Source organism: Setaria italica, chromosome III, assembly GCF_000263155.2.
Source record: "Setaria italica strain Yugu1 chromosome III, Setaria_italica_v2.0, whole genome shotgun sequence".
NCBI lineage: Eukaryota > Viridiplantae > Streptophyta > Magnoliopsida > Poales > Poaceae > Setaria > Setaria italica.
Genome location: NC_028452.1, coordinates 37887854 through 37910413, shown reverse-complemented (window position 1 = coordinate 37910413; position 22560 = coordinate 37887854). Strand labels below are relative to the sequence as shown.

The window sequence follows — 22560 nt, the reverse complement described above, 5'->3', positions numbered from 1 at the left end:
AACGGCAGCAAAGCATCTGCGTATGAGCGTATCCTGTGAAAGGCATATGCAAAGAGTACGTGCACACGAGTCCATGTCGATGCAAGGGAAAGACAAGACAACCAATCGGCTTATTTGTGCCTTCCAACAGTTTTGGAGTTTGCAAACCAAGCTTCGGACATTCCAACGTTCGATGTTGGAAGCGAATACATCCAATCTGTGGTTTTCAGTAATAAATATTTGGCAGGGCAAATTTGTTGGACCGGACGAATTTGAACCGCAGAGACAACACGTGAAATATATGCAAACACTAACAAAAACGCAGCTCTCATATAAAAACGAATATCGTGCATTTGCAAAACTTATTCAAGTAAAAGGCTAGCTATTAAGTCAAGAAAATGTATGCAATAATATGCATCAGACCACCCAAACCATACTTTCACTGGATTTTATTATGAAAAATTACTGGTCCAAAATAAATCCAAAACGAAATACAACAGGAAACTGGGTGAAATTGTAGGCTTCCTGGTTTTAGAGCCTGCCCCGCTTTCAAAAATAGCACTCAAAATTTACAAGAAAGCAAACATACGCCCTGTACATGCTTGCATGGTAAACGAAACCTTTACAAATTTCTGGTTATATACATGTTGATGATCTCAGAAGAAATGTACACGCCAGAAAAAATTTTCCTTCACTTCCAGTAACTCATATACAACATCCACGAACCTTGACGGGCTGCATGCCCCAATTGATGCCAGCATGTCCCATACTTGGCATATGTGGATCAGATGATATTTGACAGACCATTTGGCAATAGCCCGCTTGCCGCATGCGACATGTACCATCAATCATTACCACTGGTCTTTCATGCCTTGTCCTCAATAATCCAGCTAGTCATTGTACCCTTGATTTCACATACAATCAGTGATGAAAGAAGACAGTGCAACCATAGCAACGGAAATGGATCAACTCAACTGTTGCAACGCCAGAAAGGGTCACCTGGTTCAGTTGAAGTTTCTAGCTAAGAGATCGTGAGAATAAACAAGTAGACTAATTTCCAAAAACAAACGTACCTAGCAAACTGGTAAGCCAACCATGCAACGGCAAGTTCAAAGCTGAAGGCACAAATGGACCACAGCCACAGCCATTCTTCTTGTTGAATGCATAGATAATGCAGAATAAGATGCCAGTGTGAACCGGCAAGCTCCATGATATTGGTAGTGCAGGTGAATTTTCTGTAACCAAGATAGTAAGTTGGAGATTTAGAGCAGGTAATTTTAGAAACAAACTGAATTCTGTAGACAGAGAAGAGTTAAAACCATGGCCTCGGCAAGGCACGTTGGAACTTGCTCAACCTGCTTACAGAAACATCATCTTGGCCCTTACATGTCATGAAAAGTCTGCTTCCATGGAGTTTAGTCCAAGTGGTATTCAACATTGCATCAACGAGGCTCAGGATAGAAGGGTTCTAGAGAACCCCAAGTTTTTCCAACCTTAATTTTTGCGCGCAAAGGTACTGAAACAAAAGCAAGCAGCAATTCCATTTTAGCTTGGTTTTGAAGAACTGAAACAAGCCCAACCATCTAAATTCAGATTAAAAGTGATACCCAAGAGTGAAGCTGCTTCCTCCATACATATCTGTAATAGCCTTCCAGCCTGTGCTACCATACATGGATCAACTTCCAATACCAATTCATCATGCACCTACAAAGAAAAAAAGTACTTATATACATCCACATTTAAAAGCCAAACAGAAAAAAAAATCAAGGAAAACCAATATCATTTCAGTGTCATAAAATACCTGCAAAATTAGGTGACACTTCCCACCGATTTCTGAAAAGTTCCTCGTAACTTCATCTGTTGAATCATCTTCCTTCATTCTGTTGGTAATTAACGAATGAACTCTAATCATAGCCACCTTGATAATATCAGCAGCAGAACCCTGGAAACAAGTGCATATTAATCATATATTCAACAAGATGAAGCATCTAAAACATGTGAGAATGCTCTTATTACCTGGCAAATAGAATTTACTGCTTGTCTCTGTGCTTTAGCTTTCTCTTTGCCATTGCCAGCCATTATTTTTGTAAGAAAACGTCGCCGGCCCATCAAGGTCTCCACATATCTGAAAAGTGATAATAAATAGAAAATTACTTTGATGCATTACCTGGGAATAGGGTCCCATCAAGGTCCCATACTCTATTGCTCTCCACATCTAACAAGCCCATACTCTATTCAGACCCGACGGGGGCGGGGGCAGGTCCGGAATTCCCCCCGCAGGTCTCGGGTTTGGGGACCCGACACATGGAACGTGCGGGTTTATACTCCCCCCCCCCCCCCCCGCGGGGGACCCACGGGGCCCCGAAATATACAATTCGGCCCAAAAACTAACCCAACCCAACAACAACAACCCTAGGTATATAACTCCCAATCTTAGTGGGTCTTCCACTCTCCCCGTCTCCCCTCTCCCAGCCACCCCTCTCCCAGGTAGTGCGCCGCCAGCGCCCCGCGCACGCCACCGGTCGCCCCCGCTGCCGCCCGTGCGCACCGCTGGCCACCCGAGCCCCTCGCTGCCGCCCGCGCCCCCGACCCCGAGCGCCGCCGGCCACCTGTGCACCTCGCCACCGCCCGCGCCCCTTGCCTTCGACCCCGAGCGCCGCCAGCCGCCCGTGCCCCTCGCCATCACCCGCACCCCTCGCCCCCGACCCCGACCCCGAGCGCCGCCCGCGCCCCCGACCGCCGCCCAAGAGCGCTCCGACACCCGCGCCCCTCACCCCCGACCCCGAGCGCCGTCGGCTGCCCGAGAGCGCCCCGCCGCCAACACCCCTCGCCCCCGACCCCGAGCGCCGTCGGCCGCCCGAGAGCGTCCCGCCGCCCGCGCCTCTCGGCAGCTTAACCCCCTTGCCCACGACGGCGGCGGCGCAGACCCCACAGCCACGGGCGGCAGCCAGCAGCGCCGAGGGGGCAGCGCCGGGGGCAGGGAGCCCAGCGGGCGGGGCGGCCCCCGCAACACAGCAGCGCGGCCCCCACGGGCCAACGGCTCGGGTGTCGAGGGACCTGCCGGGTTTCAGGCACCCGCGGGTTTCAAGGTTGGGGCAGGATTTCCACCCGAATAGGGTTTCGGGTTCAGGGCGGGTTTACTATTTGGGTTTCAGGGGTGGGTCCGCGGAAGCTTCACCCGGCTCCAACCCGCCCCATTGCCATCCCTACCTGGGAAGGCTGTATCAGTCAGTTTCCCTTGTGGGTAATATTTAGCCTTTAGAAGTCTAGCACATAGGCTGTCTGGGTAGTAGATCAACCTCCATGCCTGTCTTGCCAAAAGTGCCTGATTGAATAAATTCAGGTCACGGAATCCCATTCCCCCTGCCCATTTTGGCATTATCATGTCCTCCCATCAACACCACTGCACCTTGCTTCTTCCATTTGACGCACCCCACCAATATTTCCTGATAAGCCTCATATTTGCGTAGGAGGCAATTTAAAAACTCCAACTATATAATGGTAGTGCTTGGGCCACCCATTTTATTTGAACTTCTTTTGCAGCTTGTGATACATTCTTGTCGCTCCAGTCAGCCATTCACTTCCCAAAACGAGCACTCAATGGTTGGAACTGATCACGCTTCATTGTTCCCTCCGGCGTAGGAAGTCCAAGATATTTGGTCTCAAAAGCTTCCTGTTGCAACTGTAGCACGCCACGAACCTCCGCTCGGGCATCTTGGGGACAACCAGTACCAAACATTATGGAGCACTTATCTGGGTTGATCAATTGGCCTGTACTTCGAGCATAGTCAGATAACACTTCTCTAATGATATTGGCCTGCTGGGAATCTCCTTTGAAAAAACAAGAGGCTATCATCAGCAAACAACAGATGGGTAATAAGCGGTGCTTGCCGACAAATACTCAGAGCTCGAAGGTTACCATTGGCGAACTGTTTACTGAGCAGTGTGGACAAACCATCAGCAACCAAAAGGTTGCATTTGTTGCTCTGATCAGAAAGATTGCAGGTGCTCAGAGCTTCACGAAAATGTTGCATTTGTTTCTCTGATCTTGGGGAGACAGAAAGATGTTCATAGCCCCACATTGCTTCATTGAAATCACCTATAACCAACCAGCGTAAATTGGATAATTTCTTCAACCGTTGGAGCAGTTCCCACATATGTTTCCTGTCCTGTACCCGTGGTTCACCATATACACATGTCAGTTGCCATTTTGGTCCGTCGGCATGCTCCTGGACTTCTACATCAATATATCTCTCTGTACATTTTCTTAACCAAACCTGTACAGATTCATGCCAAAATAGAGCCAAGCCACCACTTAGACCATCACTGTCGACACCCACATAATTCTTCAAGCCTAGTTTCCATCTCAAATAATTCAACTTTGCACTGTTGTGTTTCACACAAGAACACGATTTTTGGGTTATGCTTCTGTACTTGGCCAGCAAGATCACGAGTTGTGCGAGAGTTCCCTATCCCACGGCAGTTCCAACTTATAGCATTCATAGCTTCTTAGTGGCACATGGGATATGCATAGCAGATATGGCGAGACTCTAAAGAAACAGATTTACAGCAAAGGAAATTACCATGTGGTTGGAAGATTATGCCTCCAAGAGATCTTCCTATGCTCCCCAGAGCTTCGCATGGGCACTAAGCATCTTAGCCAAACGTCAAACCCTTTGGTTGCAGGTCAGCCACAAAGTGAAACAGCTTGAGTGCAGGTCAGCCAAATCGTCGAACACCTTGACTGCAGCTAAGAGCACCCGAATCGCACGCGCAAAGAAGGCAACGTCGCGGGAGGTCGCGGAAGCAGGAGGGGCACACACACCTCAACGACGACGGCAGAGGTATGGAGCTCGACAGAAAACAAAAGGAGAAAGGGGGTAACTCTGGTGGTGGCAGCCGGCAAGGTCAAGGAGAGCACACCGCGTACCACGGCAGGGAAGGAGGTTGAGCTCTGGAAGTTTGAGGTAGAAAAATAGCACAAGGATGGGCGAACAGGGAAGGGCCAGCAACGGAGAGGTCTTTTGCTGGAGATGGAAGGGCGCCGGCGATGGAGTACGGCGGTGCTAGGGTAGGGCAGTCATCCGACCAACAAGAGAATAAAAAACTGGAATACTATACAGCAGCTCACATATTATTTTGTTAGATAATACATGTTCAGCTGTCAAAAAGTAATATCTGGAGCAACATTTTTTTTGTAGACCTAATTCTACACTAGCATCAAAGGGATGATACTATATATAAAATGACTATGAACAGAAATTGCTACCAGGTAGACTAACCCTTTTTGGCGACAAGATGCCACAGCTTCATGTAGCCATGAGGAAACACCAGGAAAATATCTCTTAAAGCTTTGAATTTTCTGTGCAGCTTCCTCTGTGCTACACTCAAGTTGTTCTGCAAGCGAGTTTGCACCCATTCCATAAAGGATGCCGTATATGAATCTTTTAGTGTTCTCTCTCTCTTTAGAAGAGATCAAGGCCTCTTCTTTGCCAACCCACCTTGAAGCGATCATAGTAAAAACATCACCATCAGGTTTACTTAGAAGCTCAATCAACATAGGATCTTTAGAAAAGTGAGCCATTAAACGCAGCTCAATCTGTGAGTAATCAGCAGTTACCAACAACCAGTTCTCCTACAAAATGAAAATAGATCATGACATTATCTAAAGGACTGTTATAAGAAAAACATATTCAACTATCCTAATTACAGAGAAAACTTATTCAATAAGTACATAAAAGCCAAATGAACAAAACCTGAGTGGGAATGAAAAATTCACGGGCATTAATTTGATGATGATCAACCTCTGACACGCTTGAGTATTCTTTATCAGTTTTCCCTGTGTTGAATTCCACCACGTGCTCAACACACTACAAAATAACAGCGTAAGTCAGTCGGTAATTTATCATAGTGAAATCCAAACATAACACACAAAGCATCTACTAAAATTAAATAACCTGGAGATTTGGCTCCTCCATGGATAAACGGCCAGTGGCAGTTGATGTCTGAAGCCAATTTCCATGGATGATGTACCTTTGTGATTGAGTGCACAACTGAGCACGTGAACAAATGGAACCCAAAGTGCCATTCAACAATTTTGCCAATGTTCTGTGTTCCTTAATTATTGGGATAATTGGGTGTTGGTCCCTGAGCAAAGAGAAGAATTGAAAGTTTTTATTAAAAATGAACAAATTAAACTGCTCCTAATTAACTGGGTTAAACGATAGAAGCTTAAAGAGAGCATGCTGTCCAGATTGATAAGGATTTTTTTAAGTAAACAACAAAGCCAAGGCAATTCTAAATAAATCAAGGAAAGTCAAGGGCCAAGTGAAACAAAAATAGTGCCATATATTTCAAAACAGATGTAAAGCCTCCCTGGCAAGGTCGCTGTAGTGTTGTCTTGCTACAGATATTCAGAGTGTACATATTAGGGACATAGACGACAGCCTATAAACTGAAAATAAGGTAAACAATTACATCTTCCTGTATTTTATGCATTTTGCATAATCTTTTTCAACTCATGTACCAAAATGAAGTGAACCAGATAATCAATAGGTAACAAAACTGACAAACACTTTCTAGGTAAAGTTCATTTGCACCATAGCCATCCCCATGGAATACGAGGCCAGAGGGATGGAGGGAGTAGGAAGGTAAGGTAGAACTTCCCCTCCCTTTGGTACAGTAGCTTAGGTTAACTTATATATAGCACACAGTGCTTTTCCAAATAAAAAAAATCTTATGTGAACATGTATTAAAATTATTGCACAAAGTCACTTAATGCGACTCCAAAAAACAGAAAAAGTTTGCCTATTTGCACAGTAATTGTCTTAACGCATGTCCAGAAGACAACATTAAGGAACAAACTCATGTTTCATAATAATATCACTGCCCACAAGCACTTTCCTAGCTTTCATTAAGACAACATAATAACATATCTCAAATCTTAGTCTGTTTAGATGACCTGGTTATTAAAACTTTCTGTGTGGTAACTGCTTCCTGTGGGTGTGAGTGGGGGTGTGTGTTTGGGAGGGGATACTTGTGACCCCTTCTTTATATTATTTTCTATCTTCTTAATGAAACGAAACACAGGTCTCCTGCATTTTTAGAAAAGAATATATATACCGTAACTCACACAAATTACCACTGGACCATCACTAACTCTAGACACACTCACACACAGGACATACCGGCACGTACATTTTATAGTAGAAAAATATATGGCAAAATAGTATAAAGTTCTTGCAGCAAATAATGTCCTGTCGTAAAATAATACACAAGTAGCTCCAAAAGAACCAAAAAAGACATCTGACATCAGAACTACCAACTGGAAAGAATGAGAATACCTTAGATGGTCTAGAGACTGCTTGTCAGTGCTAGGATGCAGCTTCCCTTTCTCACAACCTTTTGGAACTGGCAATTTTAAGTGTGTGTATAGAATGTCTGCAATATCAGCAGTTGCATTTAGAGAGAAACTCTTGCCAGCTAATCTGTAAGCTTCTTTCTCTAGTTCCTTCAGCTTTTTTATTATAATATGCCTCGCACGGAGACAAGCATCCATGTCAGCACCAATTCCCCAAAGTTCCATATCAGCAAGAACGTTTACCTATCAAAATGAATGCATAAAAGAAATTAAAGCATAATATGAGCAACAATCTTGTATTCCAGTTACAAAAGGGTGCCATTTTGGATATCAACACAAATGCTAATATGCTAGTTTGACCGCTGATTTCTAGTATAAAACATATGCAAAATATAGCAAAGTAACAATGTTTTGAAACTATCTTTCAAAAAGAATATAGCTACAGCATTTTCAAATGTTCAATCAAAGTATTCAAAAATATGTTTGCCGGTCAAAGTTTAAATGAGTTAACAGCACACAACCCAAAATGACACTGTCTGACTGGAGGAAGTACTCCCTCCGTTTATCTTTATAAGGCGCGATATGACTTGACATGGTCTCCCAAATTACACTTTGACCATTTATTTATCTTATCTTATATTATTTATGGTTATAAACTTATGATCATTGGAGAGTACATTTGATTACGAATCTAACCATTTCAAGTTTATGTTATAAAAATTAAAAATTGTTAGCTAAATTAATGGTCAAAGATTGTAAAGTTAGAATGTTGATATGCGTGTGCGCCTTACAAACAAAAAACGGAGGGAGTATTAGGCAAGGATAAGAGTTATACCAATGGGCCCTCGATTGTGTGAACCAAATCATAGAGATTTTGAGAAACAAGTAATTTATTCAGAACAGTATACAAAGCCTTAGTCTGTGCAGCACGTCTACAACAGCCATTGTGTGCTGCTTTGTGCATCTGATTTCTCCATCTTCCATCCCGATTTGCAGCAGAAGCACCTTCACTATGAAGTCGTCTTTTGACTAACTGTTTATCACAAAAGGGTGAAAATACATAAGTACTACATTGTCAGAAATAGCTTGATTTCAAAATTAACTACCATGTATTGCCAAGATCAGAAGAAATTGACAGCAAAGATAGTGCTGCAAAGAACACACACATAGCCCAGGATGCTCAAATAAGAACACACACGTACACAGTAGTGCTGCAATTGCTTGCTGCATTTTCTGATTTCTTTCCTACTTGTACACAGCCATAGGCTACTGCAAAGGATGAGATATTCTCCTAATTACTGCAGGCACAAAAGCCCTAATTGTCTATTATTCTCCTTAACTGCTAGTTGAAAATTTACTAACTAAAGGACTCTGCACCTAGACACTTTGAACCTGGACAGGTACAGCACACACAGGATTATTTCCAACAGAACTCAGCCTAAAAGGATTAGATTGAAGAGAATGCATCAGCAATGAAAAGCTAAAGGTACTGCAGAGCACAACATATGATTTACCTTCTCAAGATTTGGCACTGTTCTGCTTTCTTCATCGGGCCAAAGAACCCATGCCATGAGGCATATGTCCAATCCACTATAAACAGAGATTGGTGATAGCAACACATACGAGTTGTCAAGTACTTCAATATTTTCCAACACTTTATGGTCAAGATGAAACCTTGCAAGCCGTTGGCAAGAGATATAAGCTGATTTAAGTGCCTGAATCTGGACCTTCAAGTTCCATGTCATTTTCTTGACACTCTTCTGTTGCATAATGTCAGCTATTTTTTTCCATCTTCTCTGAAAATTACCCCACATTTCGCTCGAATCTTTGGCACCTGTAGTGACTAGATCTTTTGGGAAATTGCAGTAATATATGGGAGAATTTTCCCAACAGACAGCCAACCCAAAAACTTCGAAAAGGTTTGAAGATGGTTTCATTGCTTTCTTGATAAAATGGACATCGAAGCAAAATTCACTAACAGCAGACCATTGATCAAGAAAACAGTCAAATCCCCCTAGGAAGTTATATGCATTTACAGGACCTTTGTCAGCCAAATTTGTACTACTCGATCCAGCAATAAAATCTGTTGACAAAGGTGATGCTGCTTCCTGTGTAGTAATTTTTGCATTGTTAGCTAGGTTCTCTTTCATTTGAATGTAAGAACCAGGGTGTTCCTCTCTTAGACTGTATGTAGAAATCCTTGGAGCAGCATAATCAGAGGAGTTATTTTTATTTTTATCATCTCCAGCATTGATCCCTAAAGCTACCTTATTGCTCCTAGCTTGATCTCCACAAGGAGAAACCACTGTATCTCGCATTGGGGAGTCCTCAATAGCTGGGAGTGAAGGTGCAGTGAACTGAGGAACTTCTACACCAAGTGACTTGAAAGCTGAGAATGCTGCTACTCTAGCAGCTTCTGCCTCCTCAAGGACAATCTTGCGAGCTCCGTTTTTTATCTTCTTGGCTATACCAAATTGCATTCGTCGTAAACCAGAATCATCTAGTCAATTGAACAGATTTCAATTAGAGCAAGCTTAAAAACAAACAAGAAATAGGCTAAGTAACTGTATACCAAAAAAATCTTACTGAACACATCCAGAAGCAAATGAATTAGATCCTAAGTAAATAAGTACGTCAAAAAGCATGACAAGGAAAGCATGAATAAAAAGTGTACCTTGCCCAGACCAATTAGAAGATTCAAATAGAGCTTTTGCAATTTCAGGAATAGATGCTTCAGCAATGGCAACAGGGGTACGCAGACCAGACTTATACAAAGCCCTTGCACGTGAGCCCTATTTCATTGTTTACATAAACATAAGTAAGAAAATAAGATGTGGCAACCCTTGGATAACTCATATATACATGATAATGGAACCACACCTTGACAAATGGTATTGATGTAAGTTCAGCAATCTCTGCCCTAACTCCAAAAGAGACACGATTTTGGAACTTCGCAACAAGACCTTCCAAATCACTCCAACCAAGTCTCTGACAAAATGCAGAAACCATTGAAGCAAACCTTCCAGCATTTTCCTGTAGCGCCTGAATCATACCTCTGGCAACCTTAAATGCCTCACAAACATCAGCAACAGGAACCTCCTAAAAGAAAATTAAATGAGAACAGTTAATATTTCAAGGAGAAAAGATGGAAACACATAGAACACTGAAAACATGGAAATAATAACAAAGACAAGACCTAAAGGCTACATTAAAGAATGCACATCCATTATAACTTACAGGACATAATCTTTCTGCTTGTGCAGAACACAAAAGAAACGAAATCAGATACTCCCTTCGTTTCAAATTGTAGGTCGTTTTGGCTTTTCTAAATCCATAGATATAATTATGCATCTAAACATACACTAAATCGAAGTGCATAGCAAAAAATATGCACCTAGAGAAGTCAAAACGACCTACAATTTGGGACGGAGGGAGTATATCTCAACTGGGACATTAGAAAGTAATAAAATGGTCCACCAATCAATTACATTGATATGGATGGCATATGCAGAAATTAATGTTCAAGAAAGTAGGATAAACCACTGGTCTTATTGTTTGTTATGATAGGAGAAAAATAAGAAAAAGAAACAAAAGAACAGATGTGGTTCAAAATAACAAAGAAGATCCTACCAGATAATGAAGGGAAGGTAACAATGTAAGACGGGTAAACATCATGAATCACATGTTTATAACTATACATATTTTTTCACGTACAGGTCCCAAGGGCCTGGGCTGTGGGCTAGCCTTGCCCCTCATGGATAGCAAAGTTAGTTAGATTAGACTAGTTTAGTTTGTTGGTTTGGATCCGTGCTTTGGGCAGCTCCAGCGTCCAAATCGAACACAACCGAAAAGGTACAGCCACAGAGGATTAGTTCGATTTTAACTGAATCGAACAGAACTGCTGCAACATGTGCAGGACCCATATAATACACAATTTCTTCCTCCTGCGCTGCAAGTTGCAGCCTTGAACGGCAACGCTGCTGCTGAATCAGCCTGCTTTCGACACAAGGAATCTTTTACCTGTGTTCGACTGCTGCAGTGTATAAATCGAACCAAACTTGATCTCTCTTCTCCCATGGTTTGATTTCCATGCACACTGGAGCTGCTCTTAGAGGTTATGTTAGATTAGTTTGTTAGGAGGCCACTTCGTGGACTTATTTCTTAGATGGTACCTGAGCTATAAAGGCAACCAATTGTGATAGGAGTTAGCAGGCAAGAAATATATCAAGAGTTCTTATCTCCCTCTATCCAAGCCATTGTGGTGAGGCTGTCACCTCTGGTGAAGTCACACTTCTTGGGTTCAGGGCCACCCAGATCAAGATTCGTAACAGTTATGGTGATGGAAACCATCTTCCCATTGGCATTCGTTCACTAGATGCATCCTACCCACCATCCTCTCTCTTAGCATTTCAAGGCGGGTGGATGAGATAAAAGATAAGTAGGAGTAATTGTAGAGAGATAAAGCGGAGACGGGTAAAGGCAGAAGACAAATGAAAGCATGTTAGCTGTCACAGATATTAGAATTCTAAAACTTGTGACATTTTAACGGGGTTACTTTACAAAAGTAGAGTTTGCCAGTGGGTCTCCCTATGTCAATATAAAACATGACCTAATATTTCAAGTTGCCATCTATACAATGCGATAACATTCAACTTCTGTTTCTCCACCAAATAGTTTTTTCAATTTGCAAATTAGGCTTTCTACCTACCTTAAGCACTATGCATTGATTCAGGACTAACACAAATGTCAAATTTGAGTAATTGCAAACAAGCAGATAAAGCTGACAAGTAGTTATTAGAAGATACCTGAGCAAGCCTCGATAACATCAAAGCCACATAAAAGCGTTTAGAAACTCTAAGTGTCTGCTCATTAATAAGAGAATTTCCACCAGCTTGTGGAGTCTTGTTGCGTAAACCGGTGTTTCCCTGAGGCATTCCACGAACAGGCATTGCCGCCCCATGAGCCATGTGCATCAAGAACGGTTCAATTACTCCAACTCGATTGCCCACTGACTGCATTCAGATGTACCAACAACAAAAACAGAAATTTAAGAGAGAGAGAGAGAGAGAGAGAGAAAGAGAGAGAGAGATTGTGTATTCTGTGAATTGAAATTGCACAACGTTTTGATTTTTGAACCAACAAAGTTGAGAAATACACAATTATATACATTTTATGACACTGCAATGGCAACACCATCCACAAAAGTTCAATGTTTGCAATTGTTCTCCAAACGACATGGTATCATGTCAGCTGTTCCCTTTTTTTTGTTGGGCCAAAGAACACATTGAGATTCTGAAAACTAAGAAAAACAGTTTAAGTCCTAAAAGAACTTATGATCCAGATCAATTTACATATGAAGTAGCAAACTGCAACCAGGTATAATGCAAAGGAGTCCAATTAAAATATTTTAGTCAGATTCATAGTTGCATGACAATACCAAAACAGATTTCGCACTTTCTGATTTTGACTGATCACTTTCTTAATTCATTTTTGTTCATGTTTAGTTCAACATAAGGGTTCTTTTCACAATTTTCTAATCAAAACAGATAGACCTTGCATACCTGCTCAAGAGAAGAAAGTTGCATGAATCTCTCATAATATAATTCCCAATCAGGTTCAAGATCTACATTTATGGGCGTGACCAAGTAAACCAAATGCAAATCAGATGCCAGAACAAAGCCTTCTCTTGCCCTCGAAAGATCATCAAGCACAACCTACAGGTAGAAACAGCAACATGCAAGATTATAAAAATGCAAGAAATAAATAAAAAAGGAAAGATTAAGTAAGCTACCAGTGATTCCTCAGGATTGAGTGAACTTCCAAAAGCCGCTCTACCAAGGGGTGTAGAGGAGTATATTTTCGTCTCATTGTTCCACTCAAGAAACCTTTTATGGCATAACCAACGAAGGGAGTCTTGAGCTGACTTCACGACATCGTCAAAAGGTTTGGTGGAGTTAAGCAGCGTACACCGCACATATCGATTAATATCATTTGCAGTTTGCACAATTCCACCAGCAACAACCTCCATAATTGCATGAGTCATTCCATTTTTATCTTCAGAGAGACAGGACTCCAAGGGAGGGCAATTGCTTCTAATAATACCTGTAATCCTCTTGACCTCTTCAGGCTTGCATACAAGTATCTGCATGGATTTGTCAAATATTAGACAAAAGACAGAATATTTTGAATAAAAAGATAAAAAAATGAAAACAAAACTAGTGAACTATGAGAACCATTCTCTAAGTACAATAAAATGCAACAAAGATCTTGTAGCTTACACTTTCTCCTTTTGTGTCTATTCCAGTTCGACCAGCACGACCAGACATCTGTCTGTAGCGAGTCCCATCAATAAAATCACGACCTATCTTAGGTTGCCTAAATATAACCCGTCTAGCAGGCAAGTTAACACCAGCAGCTAATGTTGAAGTGGCAGTCAGCACACGAACAAGGCCTTTACGGTAGCATGATTCCACAATCTCCCTTTCCTCAACCTGTCAGCATAACAGGCTATAAAACTCATTGAATCAAACAGAACAGGTCACAGATAATGAACTCAATGATCTGGCCAGCATTATTGTCAAGTAGATAAAGTAGCCCTGAAATAGCACTCAAAAATCTAGAACCATTGATGATTATGTAAATTGAAAAGCCTAACATTGTTGTGTGTGTATGGTGGGTGGGGAGTGGTTGATAGTTCCTCCAGACAGCCTCACCCAGTTGTGGTTAGGTTAAAATGGAATCGCTTTCACAGTTAGTACTATACACTCCGCGAAGAAAAGAACATTGTTGATATTTTGTGTATTTTTATTTTACGAAGATAGAAATGGCAACTTCCATACCGTAAGACCAGCATGATGGTATGCAACACCAAAAGGAAGGGTTTCTTCCAATACAGGATCCAATCCAGAAGGGCACCTCCTCAAGGCATCAATAGCTGATGCAGCATCTGAAAATTCTGAACTAACATCACTTGGTCCAACAGAGGTTATTTTCAAGAACTTGGCAACATGTCTTGCAGTTGACTCACAGCCTTTACGGCTGGAGCAAAACAAAAGCACAGAATGACCCTGAAGAACAACCTGGAAAAAAAACAAGTAGATCATTTGATTCCTACACATAATCAACTTGGAAAATGTGGTGGGAAACAGAAAAACTGAGACCTGCAGAGTACATATCAAATTTACCTCGTTGCACATTTCAACAATATGATCTGGATCCTTGCCACCAAGGTCAGCTACTTTTGGAAGGATACGAACAACGTTCATGGCTTTATCAAATATTTGATTACCAACTTTGATAAATTCCTCCAGTGGAACTGGTCGAAAGTCAGTTTGGTAAAGAGCAGCCTATGATTACAAAACAGCACAAGATAAACATCAATTACAAAAGTTTGAGTTTATGATGAGGTATACTAACATTTTAGTATGGAAAATATAATAGACATTTGACTAGACATCATTCATTTTACCCAAACAGATCAAAAGTTTTTTTCCTCAGAGACTAGGTCATGCATGATTGGAAATTGAAAAGAAAATAGTTGTGCAAAAGAAGACAACAGAGAGAAGACAGCGCCATGGCTTTACGAGAGGTGAATACCGAACCCTTTGAGGTGGTACTCACACAACTTGTGAGCACCCAAGTTCCAGCCTAGGTGGGCAGCCTCTGAACTGGAGGCTCTACCAAGCTAGCTATTGAGGATTTAGGTTTTCTTCAGTAATAACTCTGGTTTATTGCCCATAATCTGCAATAGGTAGCCTTTTTCGTCTAGTTAACTGAGCTATTTTAAGTTGTACAGAAACTTGGAGTCAAGTTGATTCGTTTCCAGATCAAAGACCAATCAAATGATACAGCATGATTCAAATCTTTTGCCATTTGACCAGCACACAACAATTATGCACTGTCACATGATAGCAAGATATTCATGTTAGGCTACAGAATTGAAAGAAGATGGTGGCATTATAATGCCTTAAAAATGATGACAGAATTTACAATTGGAATTTTAAAGTTCGATTGCTCACATATATCAGAATAAGCACATTCACCCCTGAACTAATTACTTTGTCATCACTCATCAGATCTTAGCTAAATAATACAGGAAACTTTACTTTTTCTTCAAAAATGGTAAATGAAGTACAACACTAAGTTGAATCTCTGTGGGGTTAGTAATGTTCTTTCTACTACATATTACAGCATCGCTTAAATAAGTATAAATAAAATTAAGAACATAACAAAGACAATGAATATCTTACTTGAAGCCAATCAGCCACAGCAGCAACGTTGGGCATAGTAGCACTCATACCAATTATCTGCAATCCATGAGTTGACATCTTCCCACTGCTAGAGCCTGAGGTTTCTCCACTAGATGACTCTGAGTTCCCTTCACCAGCAGCATATCGAAGCTTTGTCAGCATCAACTCTAAAAGGTACCCTCTGTGTTGGTCACCAACCTATAATGCAATTGCATAATAGAAGACACCTTAGCAAGTTTAAATTATTACATACTGCTCAACAGAGGAAGTCAAAGTAGAAAGGAAAAAGGAACCAACCCAGGGACATTGGGGTAAGGTAAACAAAAACAGGTAAAGATGCATCATTATGTGCTCCTTAGGTAAGGGCTGGAGGGTCAGGGATTGTCATACTGTCATAGAGCTTTAGCCTCGAATGGACAGCTGGGAGGCTGTAGCTCCTGGGCCCTAGGTACAGGTAAAGCTCTGAGGGAAGCTCAGAGGAAAGAAAAAAGCATGCTTCCTGTTTGACTTGCATGTGTTAAGACTTAAGCATGCCGCCATTAATTCATCCAGAGCCAGGATACCTGGTTCTTTTCTTTATTCTTTCTTGTTTAATGGCTATTGCCAAGGATAACAAACCTTCTTATTTACAAATTGCTCTTAATAATTATGATCTAACAATATGTCAATATGAAAACTCAGCTAACAGGTAAAGTAACACATAAGATTAGATAAGATGGTTAGCACCAAGGACTCCAAGCCTTGAACAAAAAAGTTACCCAAAAATGTAAACAGCAATGCAGTAGCGTAAAAGTACATCACTTTGGACTAAATTAATTGGAAGCATGATCTATACCTTATTATCTCACTTTTCAATTAGTTATCTATAATAATACCTCTATTATTTGTAGAGCTTGACTGCTAGTATGTTATGATTGTACATATACAGCTGTACATTAGTTCAATTGCGCAGAGATCCCAGAAACACCTATACAGACTTTTGCAGTGCTCCATCTGTTTCACAATTCAAATCCACACTGACCGAGGAACTAAAAGTTAATAAAATCAGGCCAATACATACACTAATTAAATGGCAATAATGTCATGTACAGTATTAAAGGAAGGGGAAGAATAGAAATATTACAATAGTTGTGTAAGTTTTCTCAATGCTGCCACAAACTTATACTGTGAGATGGCAGTTCCCAAGACAATGGGCTTACAATGCAAAACAGATTGAATATGATAACCATGGAAGTAATAAAAAGTGGGAAAGCGAAGAGAGGATTTCCTGAGAGGCACTTTGGCTTTAAATAAGCTTACCATATGAAGTTCATCTATTACAATTACACCAAGTTCAGAGAGGCGGCCATCCTCCAACAACTTGTTTACCAAAGAGTTTGCCTTCTCTATGGTACATACAGCAACTGCAGTATCCTTAGGAAGTGATCCTCCCCCCTGGTTTCCATAGAAGCTACGGACATGCCTACCCAGTGGTTCAAGAAGTTGTTCAAGATGTTCAGCCTGTAAAAGTAAATGAATAGTCAAGCACAAGTAAGTTTCAAAACATCAGAGAGCTGTAAATATCTGAAAACCTTTTCAGCGCATATCGACACATAGGGAAGGACAAGAATTGCCATATTCCCACTTGACAGTATCCGCCTCAACATCAGAACTTCAGCAACAAAACTTTTACCAGCACTGCAATATAAGAACAAAAAAGATATACATGAGACTAAACCAAGCTTTTTTTTTCCAAGTTAGGATAGAAATATGGGAGAAAGTAGTGGACAACTGAGATAGTGAAGCGTCCAGGTATGCCCAAGTATGAAAAGGCATGCAAGATCTGCAAGTACCTTGTGGATGCACAATACACAAGATTCCTTTTCTCCAAGACACCGTCGACAAGTAAACACTCAACCTGCAATGGACATGGGAACATACAACATAGTCCAAAGGACAATCAATACAATCAAAGATTCGCAAACAAGGATTATATTTAAAGAAAAGAATAATATTGTCTTTCAACATAACATACTTGATTACTTATTTATTTACCTGATACTTAATGAAAAAAGATGGGGGACTATACTAAACATATTAAGAATATGTATTTCAGTTGGGTTCACAGAATTTAGCTACCAACATATTCTTTTGGTTCAATCAAAGCAGTCAAACCATATACCAACTCACTGAAATAAAGGTGAGTGACAGTTGTGACTTATGTCTAACAAGAGTGTGCCACCACAAGTACACAACAACAACAACATAGCCTTTCAGTCCCAAGCAAGTTGGGGTAGGCAAAAACATGCCGCACAGGGGCTTCGAACCAATGTCCACACGCTAGAAAGGAAGAGGCTTAACCACTGCACTACAGCTGAACTTGCGTGCCACAACAAGTACCAAAACAAAAAAAAGGCATGTTTGAATGTCCATTGGACTTTCACGGTCTATGGCTTGGAAGTTTTAATCCAGACAATGCTTTCACAAGTAAGCAATCTGGATTTGACCATGCCTGATACGCATCGTCAATCCTGGCGATGCAGCCCAATCCAGCCTGAACATCACAGCCCTAGTAACCAATCTGTGGCCGCAAAGGTCAATGTAGCAATCCAAGCACATGGCGACACAAGTATCACTGTTGAAAATCAATGACCTCAGACCACGCCATGGCGCTCCTGATAGAGTCATAGGCGGCCCATGGTTTCAGCTGCGGTGTTGAGGTCTATGGTGGCAGCACGCTAGGCTTCATTGAGCTTTACGGCAGCAGCACTGGGCTGCGTCAAGCTCTACATCAGCTGCACTGGGCATCAATTGCTAGTTCGCTACAGGGGAAGTGGCATTCATGCTCTTTAGGACAGCATGGTTGTTGTCATTCAGGAACTGACTATGCAGCCACCAGCGAGGCTGAGCTCACCGTTCCACCTTGGACCCCGTCGGCACTCGACATTGTCTTGTGTGGTTGCACAGGATCCCCCAACCCTCCCTTCTCTTTCCTGGCCCCTAGTAGGCAGCAGCATCATGTCCATCGAACAGACCAGAGGATGATGAAAACCCTCCCTTCTCTTCCCTGGCCCCTAGGGGGCAGCAGCATCATGCCCATCAAACAGACCAGAGGATGATGGGAACAGAGCAAAAGAAGAGGAGATTGGACATTTGGATGAACTTTTGACTTTTCACTTTTGGATTGGATTTTCAGCAATCTAAATTGGATTGGGTGGACATGGACTTTGGATTTGTTTTATATCGGATTAGGATTTCCATCCATTCCCACCTCTACTTGCAATGTAAATGGCAACATGGATTTGAGGGGTGTTGGCAGTGGGATCACTGATTCCCTGCTTTGTTTGGTTGCACAAGGTGTAAAGATATTGATTACCAGTGTACTGTTTAGTCCATCTTGGAATACATCCTGCAGACTCCCCCAAAGACAGAAACTTTGGTAGGAGGCGAAGCAAATCCCTACTAACATATCAGCAGAGACAAGGCCTTGAGGGAATATGATGAATAACATGAATTGTATCGCATCACAGTGGACTGGAAGGGGTATCGGGTTTCTACTGGCTGGTATCAGATTACATGGGACTCGTTGTCTCATTTACAGTCAGCGGTGAATGAAACAAGATTTAACAGAATCAATTAAAGCTGTAATCAGGTTATGTTACAGATGGCCAAGCCAAACACTATCTTAGTACGAGTTTGGATGTGACGTGTATGATACAAGTCCTAAAGATGTTTAGGAGCAAAAACAATTGGCGAGCCTACTAGTAGAGAGGGTAGCAGTGGTTTGTTTAATAGCTGCCTGGAAAAATTTTCTAAGATTACACAACTTACACGGGAGAAAAATGGTCAGGAAAAAGAAAGCTACCTACCAGGGATCAAAAAGATAATTAGCGCAAAGAAACCTAACCTGCCAAGGATACAGCTCTGAAATGCCTTTTTTCATGTATACAGCACAAAGCTCTGGAGGGAGCCAACTTGATAGCTTTGAGTGGTCCTTCAGAGGAACAGAGCTAGTAGGTGTGCTAGCTTCCACTTCTTGAGAAACAAATTTACTCTTGGAATCTTTCTTAGGCTTGCAACCATTTGAATATGCAGCAAGTGATTTCTTTTGATGAGAATCTTTGTCACCCTCTTGGATTGAATGAAGCTTCCCTTCAGTTGTCGACTTGAATACACCCTGACATTGGATCATAGCTGCAGAATCAGAATCCGTCTGCAAATCAAGAACACCTGTCTTCATCTCATTTCCAGGATCTATGAGATTTTCTTTTCTCTGAAGGCCACTTTCTTTCAATTGAACATGGTTTGTTTGTACATTACCAGCTTCATTGCTGCCTTTCTCTTCACATTTCGAACCTGAAACTTGGATGTCATCCATATGAAAGAAGTCCAGGTGCTTCACAGGCAAAGGAGAGCTGTCTATATGCTGACTGTTTGCTACCAGTAAGTCAACTTTGTTTGACAATTTCTCCATTTGATGTGTATCAGTGCTGCCTACTGTATTTTGACAGGCAAGCTCATCCTTTCCTGATCTAGGAAGAGTCTTAGAGGATACTGCTACTGCGCAAGATGACTTATCCTCTGCTGCATCAAACTCAGGCCTTCCACGGACCTTGTCAGCCCGGGCAGATATCCCATCAGCTAACTCAATTGCTGCATTCCAGAACTCCTCCCCAGGTGAAGTAAGGGAATTCCTTGATACAGATTTTGGGGTTTCCCCAGGGGCTAAAGAAAATCCAACTTTGCAATGCTGTGTGGTATTTGGGGTAAAGCTACATCTTTGCAATGCTGAAAACCCCATACAACTCACCTTTACCCCCTCAACTGATTCCTGAGATAAAAGGGCACAATAAAATTCCAAGGGAAAAAAAAAGAAAGGTTTCCACTTTGCAGATTTGACTTGTTCTGGTATAAACAAACCTCCACAGCCTCCGAGCCAACATGGTGATTGATGCATTGCTTCTTGAAGGCCACATTATCATCTGATTCCTGCAAAGAACCAAACTATGAGTTGAAGCTCATGAATCACCTTTCATACAATGCTGCCCGGATTGGAGGAATCGTGTATCTTGGCCCAACCTTTAGAGCTTCCAAGCCACCGCAATGAACAATGCACTGCTTCTTGGCAGAGGCATTGTCACAAGGAACCAAGAACGACTGGCTCGCACTCCGCCTCTGCTTCTTCTCTAACTGCTCGCCGTACCCAGAGTCATCCCTCATAGGGGGAATAGCACTGCAACAACAAGATTACATCCGTAATTTGCAAAAGAACAGTTCTTGGCAGTTGGCACCAGCACAAGATTTCCCCCTCCCGTTTCGCACACGAATGGCTCACCTGCAGCAATGGGACAGGAAGTCCGTCGTGAATCTCTTGAGCTCCAAATCGGCCCCATCACCCGCCGCCGTAGCGGAGGAGGCGACATCGACGTCCATCGCGGCCGAGAGGCTCCGCCTTGCGCCCGCGTCCCCGCCCCTCGGCGAGCCCGCGGGGGCAGCCGAGGCCGCCACCGTGGCACGGGTGGAAGGCGACCGGACGAGGTACCCCTCCAGGGACCCTTTGGCGCCACCGGGGCTCCCATGCTGCGACCCGAGTCGCGGCGGGTCGTCCTTGCGAGAAGAGGGCCTCCGCTTCTTGGCCGGGAAGAACTGCGGAGGGGGCAGATCGCGGGGAGGTTAGGGCTCGGAGGCATGGAGGGGAATGCGGCCATGAGCAAGGGTTAGGGTTTTACCTGGTCGATTTGGGGGCGAGAGGAGCCCGACGCCATTGCGAGAGGCGAAGGGGAAGGAAGGTATTCAGAATTCAGTTTCGTTTGAAATGGGCGGAGGAGTGGGGAGGGGAACACAATTCTTCGTTCGCCAGGCCGGCGTTCACGTTTGAATACCGGGGACCGGACGGAAAGGGATTGCTCTATTATACAGCTCGCGCGATGTCGGGCTGTCCGCTGTCCTGCCCGTCTGCCCGATGCTATTTTCAGGATGGAAGATGCTTTTACATTTTCTTAGTATTTTATTCCATTTTAGTTCTCTTTTCCGTCCATAATTCAACATATAGAAATTGAACATAGAGATATAAGACAATTCAACGTCAATTCCAAATCCATAATTTTTAAATTCAGATACAACACTAATACTCCATCCGTTCCAAATTGTAGGTCGTTTTAGCTTTTTAGGTTCATAGATATTATTAGGTGCGTAATAATATCTATAGATGCACCTACAATTTGGAACGGAGAGAGTATATAGAAATTGAACGTAGAACACCACACACTCATATTTCTACTCCCATTCCCTCCCATCATTTATGCTAAAATTTCCACAATATATGTTCAATAAAGTCTAAGTAGTATCCATAAGCATGATCTTGTATGCGTGCTTCATCTTCTTCGATGGCATCTTCTTCCCTTCTCTCCAATGATTCTCAATTTATCCTTGCCAATCCCCACCTTGCGCTCCTCAATGGCCTTGCCCTTGATCTCCATCCTTCCATCTTGATTCCTTCTTTTGCTTCCTCTCCATCACAGTCCTCTTCTTTGTTGCAATCATCTCTTGAACCGCTGTCTAGATGATAACACCATTTCATCCTTTCTTCAATGTCTCCTTCTCTTTCTCCCTGAAAGCGTGTTTTCGTGGACGTCACATAGCTTGGACAGCCACTATCTTTCTCATCTTGAGCGCCACTCTTCTCATCTTTTTCATTTACATCTCTCTAAGTGCCAAACTCTAAAGAGGATGACTTGCCTGACCTTTCCTTACATTCTTATGTATCCATGCCAGGAGCGAAGCCAGAGCTTCAAGGCACAAGGGCCTTATCTTCCTTTTTTTTTCCTTCCTTCCTCTTCTCTTTCTCTTCTTATTCATCCTCTTCGTCCATAGTTAGAAATTGTATTGGGGTGGGGGCTGCATAGGGATAGGGGAACTAGAAACCCCCTAGGCTCCCATATCCGCTCCTGGTTAGAGCAAACGACCAATAATGTATCATCACAAAGGGGCTCC

At 42.4% G+C, this 22560-nt stretch overlaps 2 protein-coding genes across 5 annotated transcripts; both read right to left on the bottom strand.

Moving 5' to 3' along the window:
- Positions 1 to 398: 398 nt before the first annotated feature.
- Positions 399 to 21433, bottom strand: LOC101767169 (helicase and polymerase-containing protein TEBICHI). 4 transcript variants are annotated; one of them, XM_004962549.2, is made up of 29 exons: positions 21297 to 21433; positions 20903 to 21213; positions 20647 to 20800; positions 20488 to 20556; positions 19475 to 20398; positions 17421 to 17485; positions 17160 to 17265; positions 16888 to 17088; positions 15589 to 15786; positions 14524 to 14685; positions 14179 to 14418; positions 13618 to 13830; positions 13131 to 13481; positions 12901 to 13053; positions 12145 to 12351; positions 10220 to 10438; positions 10014 to 10131; positions 8854 to 9839; positions 8175 to 8372; positions 7323 to 7582; positions 5937 to 6126; positions 5736 to 5849; positions 5262 to 5614; positions 1996 to 2104; positions 1781 to 1921; positions 1587 to 1683; positions 1299 to 1495; positions 1053 to 1214; positions 399 to 978 (listed from the first exon to the last, which is right to left on the bottom strand). In XM_004962549.2, the coding sequence occupies exons 1-27, from the start codon at positions 21330 to 21332 to the stop codon at positions 1422 to 1424; spliced, it is 6249 nt and encodes a 2082-aa protein (XP_004962606.1). In that variant the 5' UTR covers positions 21333 to 21433; the 3' UTR covers positions 399 to 978; positions 1053 to 1214; positions 1299 to 1421. The 4 variants fall into 4 exon arrangements, with proteins under 4 accessions (XP_004962606.1, XP_004962607.1, XP_022680838.1 ...); XM_004962550.2 differs by having other exon boundaries at positions 1335 to 1495; XM_022825103.1 differs by having other exon boundaries at positions 399 to 953; positions 1335 to 1495.
- Positions 2840 to 4443, bottom strand: LOC111256698. The gene is made up of 2 exons (XM_022825104.1): positions 3899 to 4443; positions 2840 to 3810 (listed from the first exon to the last, which is right to left on the bottom strand). Exons 1-2 carry the CDS (start codon positions 4134 to 4136, stop codon positions 3557 to 3559), a joined length of 492 nt encoding a protein of 163 aa, XP_022680839.1. The 5' UTR covers positions 4137 to 4443; the 3' UTR covers positions 2840 to 3556.
- Positions 21434 to 22560: the final 1127 nt, after the last annotated feature.

Excerpts from the sequence above, each read along its gene's own strand:
- LOC111256698 (XM_022825104.1), bottom strand. The coding sequence starts at position 4,136 with ATGTGGGAACTGCTCCAACGGTTGAAGAAATTATCCAATTTACGCTGG. Across the intron at positions 3,811-3,898 it reads CAGTAAACAGTTCGCCAATG|GAGATTCCCAGCAGGCCAAT; the intron begins GTAACCTTCGAG and ends GTTTTTTCAAAG.
- LOC101767169 (XM_004962549.2), bottom strand. The coding sequence starts at position 21,332 with ATGGCGTCGGGCTCCTCTCGCCCCCAAATCGACCAG. Across the intron at positions 21,214-21,296 it reads CTCGCCCCCAAATCGACCAG|TTCTTCCCGGCCAAGAAGCG; the intron begins GTAAAACCCTAA and ends CCCCCTCCGCAG. Across the intron at positions 13,831-14,178 it reads ACCATCATGCTGGTCTTACG|GTTGAGGAAAGGGAGATTGT; the intron begins GTATGGAAGTTG and ends TTATGCTGACAG.